Genomic DNA, 13,649 nt, shown 5'->3' with positions numbered 1-13,649 from the left:
TAAATGTTTCCACACGTGCACTGACAAAATCCAATTCCTAAGGAGGGAGTTCTCCATTGTCCAAAGGTATCAGACTGCTTGCCTGACATCTAACCCTGAATGAGGAGAAATCTGCTCACACTAAATAACAGGAAGGTTGAAGCTGTTGCAGAAACCAGGAGGAGAATTTCAAAATCATGGTGACTCTAAAGTTGGAGCCTGCAAGCAGGCATGATAGGCAAACAGACTTTATGGGAGTTAAGGACATGGACAGAATGATGAGAACCTGAGTGTGAATTAAAAATAGGGAACACGAGGCAAAAATTTAGATCAGTGACTCAGGACATAAAGTAGAGGTTAAAGAGTGGACATCAGGAAAAAAAAGGTTAGTGTTAAAAAGGAAACATAAACAAGGAGCATCAGGAATAAAGCAGGATGAGTTCAGGCCACAGAGAAATATGACAGCATGATATTGCTATGACAGAAACGTGGCTCCAAGAGGAGCAAGGATGGTAGCTCAACATGCCTGGACAGCACTTTCAGGCAGCATAGACAAAGGGGTTTAAAAAAAATGGGAGCATAACATTATTGGTTAAAGAATCAATTACAACTAAATGAAGCAAAAAGTAATGCCATATGGATTCTGTGCAAACTAGGGGTAGCCACATTGTCTACAGTAGGCATTTAACATGGAGATAGTTAGAGTAGCAAATAAATAGGCAAATTGGAGAGTGCAAAAACAACATAGCGGTAATTATTTAGGATTCAACAGTGTGAAAGGCAAAGGGCACAAAATTCTTGAACTGTGTTCAAGATAACTTTTTAAATCAGTACACAAACTCAGAGGATGCAATTCCAGATTTAATGAAGTGAAGCTGGGCAGACAGCTAAAGTCACAGCAGGTGACCACTTTAGAGACAATATTCATAATGCACAGTTAGATTTTGCATCACCAAGACAGGCCAGGAAGGAAAGTTCTCAATTGGGGAAAGGCAGATTATCTGGATACAGCAACTTAAAAGATGCTTCAATGGCAAATCAAGGTGTTCAAAAGTGAGATTCTACATGGACAGTGGGGGACAAGTCCCCCCCCCCCCCCGCCCCCCCCACCGCCAACCAAAGAAAACAGGGTTGTACTGCCAAATCTAGAATCATACAGGGATAGAAAGAAAAAAAAAAACAGCAGCTTATGACAAATCTCAGTAATAATTTAGGAAACTTCAAGTATAGAAAGCACACAGGTGAAATGAAGGAGGAAAAAATCAGGAAAGCAAAGAGGATACAAAAATATAATTGACAGATGAAATGCAGGAAAAAAACCAAAGATGCTTTACTAGCACATTAAGATCAAAAGGAAGACTAAGGAAAGGGTAAGGCCTCTGATGTACATGATAATTGCATGGGGTGTAAATGATGTGGCCTGCCTCAAGCGACTGTGTGGAGTTTGCATGTTCTCCCCGTGTCTGTGGTTTCCTCCCAGTCCAAAGATGTGCAGGTTAGGTGGATTACCCATGGAAAAGGCAGGTTTACAGGGACAGCTGGGATGAGGGTCTGCATGTGATGCACTTTGCAAGGTCAGTACGCAGCACTCGCTGGGCCTAATGGCCTGCTTCTACATTGTAGAGGTTCTATGATTCCAAGATTTGGACACGAATGTGGAAGGATTGATGGTAAGCTTGCAAATAAAATTGGTGTTACTGGCAGCAAGGAGGATAGTCTCAGGCTAGTCTGAGAAACCAGGCAGAGCAATGGCAGATGGAATTTAATCCTGCTAAGTGCAAGGTGATGCATTTTGGGAGGTCTAATTAAGGGAAGGATATACAGTGTATGGTAGGTCCTGACAGAGTACTAAGGAACAAAAACAAAGGGAGCTTGGTGCCTAAGTCTACACATCACTTAAAAAAAAAAAGGTGTCAGCGCAGGCAGTCAAAGTGAGATATGGGATGCTTGCCTCCATTAGCTGGGCAAAGAATATAGGAGCTAGCAAGTCTTGTTCCAATTTTTTCAAAAATTGGTTAGGTCACAGGAGGAATGATGGTGACCAGAACTGCACATAATTGAAGTGACATGATTGCACTGGAGGGTGGACAGAAGATTCATCAGGATGGCTCCTGGGATGAACTAAAGGCTGTTTTATTGGAGCAGAGAAGGCCATGGGGGATCTGATTGAAGTATATGAAATTAGAAAGCATGGACAGGATAGATCATGAGAATCTCTTCACCATGGCAGATGTTTAATACCAGGAGGCACAAGTTTAAGGTGAGGAGTGAGTGGTTACAGGAGATCAGAATTCATTCAAAGCTTTGAATGTGCTGCCTGAGAGGGAGGGGTGGAGCCAAGTACTCTTGCAACATTTAAACAGCATCCAGATGAGCACTTAATGCCAGGGCAAAACAGGCTATGGACCAAGCACAGGTAAATGGGATTAGTGCAGTTTTCTGTTTGTCAGTCAGTATAGACATGGTGAGCTGAAGGGCCAATCTCTATGAGGCATAAGTCTAAGAGTCATGTTGGAATCAAAATGTTAACTTTTTCCTGGTTGTAGATGCTACCATACCTCCTAAGTTTCTCACCTTTGAATTTTATTTCATGTAGTACTCAAAATGATACTTGGTCTTTAATTAGGAGTGTAAAATACTAGATAAGTTAAGCACTTGGGAGAGGCAAAAGCCTTACTGGTATTAAATCACTAGGCTGTTAATCCAGTGACCCAGGTGACGCTCTGGGGACCTGAGATCAAAGCCTGTCACAGCAGATGGTGGTATCTGACTTCAATAAGAGTCTAATGACGACCATGCTGATTGTCAGAAAAACCCATCTGGTTCACTGATGTCCTTTAGGGAAGGAAACTGTCATCTTTATTTGGACTAGTCTCCACGAGAATCCAGACCCACAGCAATGTGATTGACTCTGTCCTTTGGGCAGTCAGCAATGCTAATAAACAAATGCTGGTCTAGCCAGTGCTGCCCTCATCCATGAATGAATTAAAGCTGCAAATTTATAAGGGTGAAGTACTCGAGATGGGTGGGGGTGGAGCTGTGGATAAATCACCAGGGCAAGATGAATTGGCTCTTAGGCTATTATAAGGAAGCCAGGGATGAAACAGTGGATGTTCAGAGGATCATTCTGCAGTCCTCACTAGATGTAAGTGAGGTACCCAAAGATCTGAGGTCTGCAAATGTTACACCATTATTATTTCAAAAGGATGAAAGAATAAACCATTATACAGATTGGACAGTCTGACCTCAACGGTGTCAGAGTCAGACCTGTAGTATGGAAAAAAAGCCCTTCTGTCCAAGTCGGTGCTGGTCAAAAACAAGCACCTAACTACTCAAATCTCATTTTACAGCATGTACACACATGACTAGAATCAGAGATAGTAAGAACTGCTGATGCTGGAGTCAGAGATAACATATGGTGGAGCTGGAGGAGCACAGCAGGCCAGGCAGCATCAGGGGGAGCAGGAAAGCTGACGTTTCGGGTCAGGACTGTTCTTCAGAAATGGGGGAGGAGGAAGGAAGCTCTGGAAAAAAAAAAAAGAGCAGGGGGGGGGCGGGGGCAGGGGCAGGGGCAGCGATAGGCGAGTGCAGGTGGGCATTGGTTAGTGACATGGGAGCAGCGGATAGGTGGGAGAGAAGACGGACAGGTCAAGGAGGTGGGGAGGAGAGGGAGGGTTGGTCATGGAAGGAGGCTGGGGGTGGGGAGATTTTGAAACTAGTAAAGTCCACATTGAGACCATTGGGTTGTAGGCTCCCAAGGCAGAATGAGATGCTGCTCCTCCAGTTTCCGGGTGCTGACACTGGAGGAGGCCCAGGATGGACATGCTGCCCAGGGAGTGGGATGGGGAGTTGAAGTGGTTCATGACTGGAAGGTGTTGTCGTTTGTCGTGAACCGAGCGCAGGCACTCTACAAAGCGGTCTCCGAGCCTCAGCTCGGTCTCACCAACGTAGAGGAGGCCACACCGGGAGCAGCGGATGCAGTAGACCACACTAGCTGATGTGCAGGTGAACATCTATCAGATGTGGAAGGTTTTTTGGGGTCCTTGGATGGAGAGGAGAGGGGAGGGGAAGTGTAGAACTTCCTGTGGTTGCAAGAAAAGATGCCGGGGGTGGTGGGGAGTATGGAGCAGATGAGGAAGTTGCGGAGAGAGCGGTCCATACAGAAGGCAGATAGGGGTGGGGAGGAAAATAGATCCTTGGTTGTGGGGTCAGATTGCAGGTGGTGGAAGTGGCGGAGAATGATGTGTTGAATCCGAGGGTTAGTGGGGTGATACATAAGGGCAAGGGGGATTCTGTCTTTGTTTTTCTTGCGGGGAGGGGGCATGAGGGTGGAAATGCAGTTGAGAGCGTTTTCGACCACGGTGGGGGGGGGGGGGGTGGGGCGGGGCGGGGCGGGTGGGAGGACATCTGGGATGTTCGGGAGTGGAATGCATCATCTTGGGAGCAGATGCAGTGGAGGAATTGGGAGTAGGAGATCACATTCTTGCGGGATGGTGGGCGAGAAGAGGTGTAGTCTAGGTAGCTGTGGGAGTCGGTGGGCTTGAAATAGAAGAGGGACTGTTCCACATATCCTACAAAAGAGGCAGGTACAGCTTGGACCCATGCAGGTTCCCATGGCCACCCTCTTGGTCTGTAGGAAGTGGAAGGAGAAGTTGTTAAGGGAAAGGACGAGTTTGGTTAAGCAGATGAAGGTGTCAGTGGAAGGGGACTGGTTGGGCCTGTGGGAGAGGAAGAAGAAGAGGGCTTTTAGGCCATCTGTGTGGGGAATGCATGTGTATAGGGATTGGATGTCCATGATGATGAGGTGTTGGGGATCCAGGGAATTGGAAGCCTTGGAGGTGGTGGAGGGCGTGGGTGGTGTCACGGACATAGGTGGGGAGTTCCTGGACCGGGGGGAGAAAATAGAGTAGAGATAAGTGAAGTTTGTTTGGTGGGGCAGGAGCAGGCAGAGACAGTGGGTCGGCTGGGACAGTCAGGTTTGTGGATTTGGGGAAGGAGATAGAAACGGGCGGTGCAGGGTTAGGGAATGATGAGGTTGGAGGCTGTGGGTGGGAGGTCACCTGAGGTGATGGATGGTTTGGGAGATGATGTTTTGGTGGTCAGGGGTGGGGTCATGATTGAGGAGGTGGAAGGAGGAGGTATCAGAGAATTGGCACCTGGCCTCGGCGATGTAGAGGTCATTCCACCATACTACCCTCCCACCACCACTGCCCCCCCCCCCCCCCGCAATGAGGTCTTGGGGTGGTGTCCAGGAGGATGGGGTGTGTTGGAGGTGGGAGAAGGGGCCTGTGGCTATCCCTCACCTCTTCCTGCGCTACATCGCTGACTCGTGCTCGCACAAGGCGCTTGAACAGCTCATCAACTTTACTAACACCTTCTACTCCAACCTCAAGTTCACCTGGACCATCTCTGATGCCTCTCTTCTTCCTGGACCTGTCCATCTCTGGTGACCACCTGGAAACTGACACCTATTTCAAGCCCACCGACTCCCACAGCTACATAGACTACACCTCTTCTCACCCACCTTCCTGCAAGAAGGCGATCCCCTACTCCCAATTCCTCCGCCTCCGCCGCATCAGCTCCCAAAATGAGGTGTTCCACTCCCAAGCATCCCAGATGTCCTCGTATTTCGAGGACCACAACATCCCCCCCCCCCTCCTTCAGTGGTCGAAAATGCTCTCAACCGCATCTCTGCCTTCACACCCCCTGCCCACAATAAAAACAAAGACAGAATCCCCCTTGTCCTTGTGTATCACCCCACTAACCCCCGGATTCAATGCATCATTCTCTGACACTACTGCCACCTGCAATCTGACCCCACAACCAAGGATATATTTCCCTCCCCACCCTTACCTGCCTTCCGTAGGGACCGCTCTCTCCGTGACTCCCTCGTCCACTCCACACTGCCCACTAGCCCCACCATCCCCAGCACCTTTCCCTGCCACCACAGGAAGTGCCTACACCTGCCCCTACACTTTCCCCTCACTTCCATCCAAGTACCCAAAAAACCTTCCACATCTGACAGATGTTCACCTGCACATCAGCTAGTGTGGTCTATTGCATCCGCTGCTCCCGGTGTGGCCTCCTCTACGTCGGTGAGACCAAGCTGAGGTTCGGAGACCGCTTTGTAGAGCGCCTGCGCTCAGTTCACGACAAACAACACCTTCCAATCGTGAACCACTTCAACTCCCCCTCCCACTCCCTGGGCAACACATCCATCCTGGGTCTCCTCCAGTGTCACAACACCACCCAGAAACTGGAGGAGCAGCATCTCATTCTGCCTTGGGAGCCTACAACCCAATGGTCTCAATGTAGATTTTACTAGTTTCAAAATCTCCCCACCCCCAGTCTCATCCCATGACCAACCCTCCCTCTCCTCCCCACCTCCTTGAGCTGACACAACCTGTCTGTCTTCTCTCCCACCTATCCGCTCCTCCTACCTCACTGACCAATCCCCACCACTGCCTACCTGCACTCACCTACCACCATCCCACCTACCTTCCCCAGCCCCACCCCTCCTCTCTATTTACATCAGAGCTCCCTTCTCCCTCCCCCATTTCTGAAGAACAGTCGCAACCCAAAACGTCAGCTTTCCGGCTCCTCTGATGCTGCGTGGCCTGTGTTCCTCCAGCTCCACGCTGTGTTAACTAGAATCAGAGATAGTATTAACTGGGATTTAGAAATGTACAGATTAAATCCAGAATATTCCATGTGGCTTTCTTAAGGGAAAGTTGGGTCGTACTAGCTTAATTAAATATTGGAGGAAATAACAAGGATTGATGAGTCTAGTGCAATACATGTTGTCTACAAAGATTTTAGTAAGAATTCAACAAAGTCCCACATGACAGACAAAAAAAAACGCATGGGAGTGTTGAGTGTAGATCCAAAATTGGCCGTGACCGGAAACAAGGGCCATTGTTAAACAGATTTTTAATGAATTGAAAGCAGTTTCCAGCAATGTGCCACATGACTCAACATATTTTGTGGAATATATTAAAATGATGTAGAATTTAAGAAGGAGGCATGATATTGAAATTTGCAGAAGACAAATTGGCTATTACCAAAATGGCTGTCAACTGTAGGATGTCAATGGTTTGGTTGAATGGGAAGTGGCAAATGGAATTCAAACCAAGAGATGAGAGGTTATACAATGGAGGAAGGTAAACAAAGCAAGAGAATACACAATAAGTGGAGGGTACCGATAGGGGTACAGGAAAAGAAAGACCTTGGAGTTCAGGTACATAGCTCCCTTCAAGGCCACAGACTAGGTGCTGGTTTATTCAGCTCGCAGAAACATAATCGACTGACTAGCTCTTTCTGTGCTGTAACTTTATGGCTCTGGTAGAGGCAAGACACAAGCGTCAGTTCATGTAGAATACCATGACAGGAATGAAGAAAATGGATGGAGGAGCACAGGATCTTCTTGGATGGAGTAGTTAAATCATGGTTTCCCCCATCCATTGTTCACCTTGCAATCTTTTTGCCTATCTTTGTTAAACTAAGCTTTTAAGCATTTTTAATAATGTAGCTAGCTGGTACCTCAAAATTGTACATTTTTAATAGCCAGATTTTTAACTCCAACCACAGCACAACTAATTTCATCTCCACATGGAAACTACTTTCTGCCATAAATCAAACTCTTCCAAGTGGACTGAAATTTAGTTTACAAAAAGTTACTACATTCAATAATTGCAGTTTCAGGTTTCAGCTCTCAAAAGAGAACGTCAGATACCGAACCTTAACATAATAACAATAATAATAACAATAATAACAACAATAATAATAACAATAATAATAACAATAATAATAACAATAATAATAACAATAACAACAACAACATCAGATGGGTATTTTGCTCAACAACTCAAGCCTTTCCACAATTTGAGCCATGGAGAGTTTAGAACAATGTTGAAAACCCAACTACAGAACGGGTTACTTTAGATCCAGTACCATTTGAGTCAGGGTTAATTAGCAACTTTATGGTAAAATTCCTCTGGGGGCAGTGAGTCTATGAGAAGGATAAGCGATCACGAAAAAAAAAGAGAGAAATTGTTGGACAGTGAAGTAAGCACACAATTGCTCAGATCATCTTGTTCCAGATTGTCAAGACCCGACATACACTGAAAAGGTGTTTAATTGAGACCCTCAAAAATCCCAAGGCTGCCTGGGTAATTGCAGGTTGAAATTTCCTGGGCAATGAGCCATTACCTGGCATTTGGGACCTTTTTAAAAAAAAAAACTAGAGTTGGAACGTTTCAAGTTATCTGAATAGTTATCCGGGGAGGTGGCGGGGTGAGGTGGGGTTAAAAAGCAAGAGGGGAATTAAGCGCTGCTCCATCTTCAAGGGATCGAAGGTCTATTAGACTGAGTAAATAAGTCTTATAGCAGTGATTAGGTGGATATATTCCATGCAATTGTGCAAACTAAGTTGTCAAAGTATTAGTTAGCAGGGTAAAGAAGGGAAGTTGTACATTTAGATTTTTAAGGAATTTGTTAAGTTCCATGAAAGATTTGTACAGAAAATTCACACAATATATTAGCATGAATAGAGGATCATTTCTACTGATTTATATCCACTAATTAAACAGATCATTTTTAGGGTTGAACTAACAGCTGCTAAAAAAGATTGAAGCTTGGACCTTATCTGTGTTATAAATCCAACTTAAAAAACAGTTAGGTAGGAAAGTAAGCAGTAAGAAAAGCACACAAAGGTCACAAGAGGATGAGGAATCAGATAAGTGGTATAGGGAGTATAATGTGGGGGAGTTATCAAGAATGGATAAAAAAAATCTTAAAAAGTGCAACCATTGGAGTTCAAAACAATTTCTGCTCCTTGAATGCAAGTCATAACATTAACATATAGGAACAGCAAGCAAAAAAAAAGACAGACGAATGGTATCAGAGATAGTAGGAACTGCAGATGCTGGAGAATCCGAGATAACAAGGTGTAGAGCTGGATGATTTCTGAAGAAGGGTCTACGCCCGAAACGTCAGCCTTCCTGCTGTGTTCATCCAGCTCTACACCTTGTTATCTCGAAGACAAATGGTATATTTGATACCATTGTTCCAAGATCACAGGTCAAGAAGGTGGTTTGTCTCCAGAGTAGAAGTGCCCAGCTTGACAGCATTGACTGAAAAGCAGAGAACTCAGAACTTAAAAATATAACTGCAATATTCATTCCTACTGAAGGCATCCAAGAAACTAACTAATTAATGAACCAAAGTCTCATGTTAAAACCTCACACCTTTGTACTGAAGCACGCTCAAAGAAGTTTGCCCACATTACTGCACAAAGGCAGTATGCTTCACATTGCAAATTTACAACAAGGCAACAGACTTGTTCTACAAATCAAGCAAACTACAATTGGCTCTTTATCATCATTTAAAATAAACAGAATTATAGCCACATGGAAGTTAACTAGGGCCGTGTTGTTATTAACCAAGAAGGCGGCTGAAAAGAAAGAGTTCACCCCTGCTCACTGTTGTTCAACATCAAATTTACTATCTACCCTTGCCTCTCTTCTTGGTTTATACTGCCTCCTGCACCCCTCAATTTTGCTGCAACGAAGCACTTTGACAGAATTGCAGTGAAAGGAACTAGTTTAAAGAATCAAAATTACTTGTCCTAACTTCAGTGGGAAGCAGAGTCAAATTCGCTGGTACAAGATGAAAGGCCAACTCACAGATATAGGTTTTCTCCCTTCACTAGTAATTCTCCTATCCTGGACTGCAGTCTCCACTCGATATGGTTTACTGTTCGTCTTGGAAAAAACAGGGCTTAAAACAAAACAAGAAGAGGGGAGTGAGAGATATACAAGTTACAAAAAAAAAGTGTAGAGATGTGCATAATGTCAAGACTGTTGAAAATACAGTATTTTAAGACCTGACATCGGTACCTGGGTGTCTCAGGAACTTCGAATTCTGAAGCATCAGAATCCATATCAAATAAATATCCTTTGTTCAAAGGATCAGGACTGAGACATTTTGTTTCGTCACAAGATTCATTTTCTTCCAGTCCATCCAAACTCTGATCCATGGTGTCTTCCATATTTTAAAGGAAAAAAAGTGGTTAAAAAACCCAAAGGCAATCCAGTCAAGTTGGAGCCCAATTGATTTTAACAGCTAACTGTAAACTGATTCCAATGCAATCCTCAGGATCTGCATTAAAACAAAAAGATGAACATTATCACAAATCAGGCTGCAAACTTGTTATCTCCATATTCTGACAATCACCATTATTAATAAAAATTGCACAAAAATCTTGTCTAACAAAGTATCAGGTTTTCTGATAACCATCTTGAGACTGTGGAGTTAAATATCCAATACGGCTGGTCTCTTTTAGGATGCCACCACATTAAGAAACACTCCTATTGTATAGGAAGTCATCTAGTAATGCTCCATGGCCAACTGGAACATGACCACTGAATTTCTGTGAAACTTCAAGGCTATAAGCATACAAACAAATCAGCTTCCAGTATCTCACAAAAGTAAGAACTGCAGATGCTGGAGTCAGAGATAACAACGTGGAGCTGGAGGAACACAGCAGGCCAGGCAGCATCAGAGGAGCAAGAAAGTTGACGTTTCAGGTCGAGACCCTTCTTCAGAAATTTAGAAGGGTCCTGACCCAAAACGTCAACTTTCTTGCTCCTCTGACGCTGCCTGCCCTGCTGTGTTCCTCCAGCTCCACGTTGTTATCTCAGCTTCCAGTATCTGCCAGATTCTTGCAGGTTCTGGGATTTCCACATCCCTCAACACTGCACCATGGAAAACATCGAGAAATGGCGACCTGATGGAAATGTCCCTGCATTAATAAGGGAGAGGCTTAGGCCACAGCAGCTGGCAGAATTTAGATTCTCATAGATAAAATCTGAAATTGAAAGCTGGTTGCAAATATCTATCTGGCTCCCAAGTACCCTTTAAGGCAAGGAATTCAACCATCTTTACCCAGTCTGGCCTATGTCACTCCAGACCCACAGCAATGTCATTGACTCTTAACTGAAATGGTCCAGTGCGTCACTGCTAATAGGGCAATTAGAGATGGACAACAAACCCTGACTGTATCAGTCACACCCAGAGCACATAAAAATGTGATTTTAGAAAGGGAGTTATCTAAGCAAGTACAGCCAGTAAGCATACTATATCTGATTCCAGTAAAAATATCCTGCATGCTATACATTTATTGTAACTTAGTGGTTCGGATTCACGCAGTTGGCTGGATTGCTGGTGAGCAATGCAGAGTGATGCCAATAGCATGGGTTCAACTCCTGCACCAGCTGAGGTTATCATTAAAACACCCCATTTCATCCCTTGCCCAAAGCATGGTGACCCTCAGGTTAAATCACCAGTCATCTCTCTAAATGAGAGCAGAGTCCTATTGTCTGGCAGCACTTTGACAACTATTAGACTTCTAATAGTAGTCAATTTCAATTAACATTTAATAATTAATTCCAAACAAATTTCAAAATCTTTACCAGGGTAGTAAACAGACCCTTCGGTTCAACTCATCCATGTCAACCAGACATCCTAAAATTAATCTAGTCCCATATCCCTCTAAACTCTTCCTATTCATATATCCATCCAGATGCCTTTTAATTGTACCAGCCTCCACCACTTCCTCTGGCAGCTCATTCCATACACACAGTACCCTCTGCCCTAAAAACGTCACCTAATTCTATTTACAGCAAGGCATTCCTATCTTTAAGAAACAAGTCAGATTTGTCATGAGATGCAATTAGTGTCAATTTAGACATGGCAAAAAGGAGACAAATCAAAGACTTATGTCTTGCATCATCAGGCTTTAGGTTGCAAGAAAAGGAACACCAATTTAGACTGTGTGAGAAGTGGCTGCTGATCAGTTGGGCTATCTATGACATGCAAACACAGCAAGAATAGTTAACTGTCATTCTTGGATCTCAATCCAGGCAGGCAAACTAATTGGTCAGGGTATTGCCATCAGAACAGTGGAGATCAGTAGCCTCCATGACCTTATTCTTTCATGAAAAGGGTGCAAAGTTCCTTTTACCCATGTGAAAGAGGGTATTGTGTACTTGTAGATCTATTGCCTAGCACGCACAAATACTGCATGACCAAATGATGAGCATGAATCGTTTTCCGATGTAATTCTTAGCACAGGTTGGATTATTCAAGTGATTAAATCACATCTACCATTCCGATGTTTACCAGCACATGACGATTAAGCACAAATCAGCCTGCTGCCCAGTGAATGGTCAGCAGGACATGCAGTTTGATGCACTCGGTCAATTATTCAGACACATGGCCTACATAAGTGGCTTCACACCAACTCCCATCATGTTATTCATGGTAGGCAAAAAAAAAACACTTTTGTTTGACAGCAGTATCCTGTTGGAGAAAACTACTCGTGGGCATACCTACCACAAATGATAACAGGATGCTGACAGCAGTTACTTATTTACAGACAAATTCATACACATTTTCATTAAATGAATATAACAGACCGTCAATCTGGCATTCCAATGACAACACCCTGGCCAACCAGTACCTACCTGGTAGGAGTGTGACAACTGACAGTTAACATCTCCTATACCTGCTACATCCCCATGCCAACTATGGCCCAACTAATGTAGTGATGCTGTCAGAATTACTGTCCCTTCCCAGCACCTTATCACAAGGCCTTCTTCACCACTGGCAAACTCCTCCTCCGTCCAACATCCCAATTCCCCAACCACCCCTACTCCTTCTCCAACCCAGCACAGACTCCCTCCCACTTTGATAGTACAAGGGTACCAGACCAAGTTAGCACTACTCTTGAGCTTTAAAAGAAGTGACCAAGAGAGGTTACTAGTTACCAATGAGCTGAAGAGGATAATGTCAACAGAACGTTTGCTACTTACTGCACACAAAGACTATAACTACAGAGTTATTTAAAAATCAAATAAGGACATACAGATTTTGTTGCCAAGTGGACACTACACTGCAACAGGAAGTAGGTCAAACAGTTTAGATGCTTCCAGAAACAAAGCAGACAAGTGCACAAGTAAAAAAAAAAAATGTACTGAAAAGCCAACACACCTGGTGCACAAGCACGCAGCATAGACTGGTTGGGCCAGTCAGTATGCACTGTATACAACACTTATTTCACCATTCACAAAACTACACACTGACAGAAGCAACAAATAAAATTCAATTTTCAGTGAACACACTGCATAGTTGGCAAGGCCCAATCTGCCTTTGCTCTTAGAAAGCAGGGGCCTCCAGTATCTCTACTATTACATACTTTCCTTAAGCAATGAGATTAGCAGGTCATTCAAACACAAGCAGTTTGAGAAATCATTTCTATGACAGGACTATATATTTGCCCCAATTTAATAGCTGAAACTACATTCCAAACAAGAGTCATATGGGACTCCATGATAATTTTCTTTGTCTTTCCACTGCTGCTGCCAGACAGCTGATTTCTGTTTGTAGTTTCTATTTTCATTTCAGATCTCCAGCATCTCAATTTTACAATTGAGCAAGTACTGAAGAACAACACGTGGAACTTGCTAAAACAATTTTTAAAAGCTGATCAGCTTGTAGCACCTTCTTTAAATTCCTTCAACATGGTCACCACCCTCCAGCTTGGTCAGGGAGGTGTGTGTGTGGGGGTGGCACACTACCACCCCCACCCAGCCTGGTCCAGGGTGGCACAC

At 44.2% G+C, this 13,649-nt stretch overlaps 1 protein-coding gene across 5 annotated transcripts in view; it reads right to left on the bottom strand.

Annotated features, from left to right (window-relative positions):
- The window catches only part of LOC109931500, a 38,179-nt gene that overhangs the window by 24,085 nt on the left and 445 nt on the right, over positions 1-13,649 (bottom strand). For 3 of the 5 annotated variants that reach the window (XM_048610277.1, XM_048610276.1, XM_048610275.1), the window contains exons 2-3: positions 9,876-10,137; positions 9,663-9,756 (exon numbers count right to left, since the gene is read on the bottom strand). The exons of the other annotated variants lie outside the window; for them this stretch is intronic. In XM_048610277.1, the coding sequence (XP_048466234.1) occupies positions 9,663-9,756; positions 9,876-10,027 (246 nt within the window). In that variant the 5' untranslated portion in view covers positions 10,028-10,137. The remainder of the gene's footprint in view (positions 1-9,662; positions 9,757-9,875; positions 10,138-13,649) is intronic. 5 annotated transcript variants of the gene reach the window in all.

Source organism: Rhincodon typus, chromosome 22 (assembly GCF_021869965.1).
Source record: "Rhincodon typus isolate 14 chromosome 22, sRhiTyp1.1, whole genome shotgun sequence".
NCBI classification, from domain to species: domain Eukaryota; kingdom Metazoa; phylum Chordata; class Chondrichthyes; order Orectolobiformes; family Rhincodontidae; genus Rhincodon; species Rhincodon typus.
The sequence above is the reverse complement of the archived record's forward strand: the minus strand, read 5'-3'. Positions and strand labels throughout refer to the sequence as shown.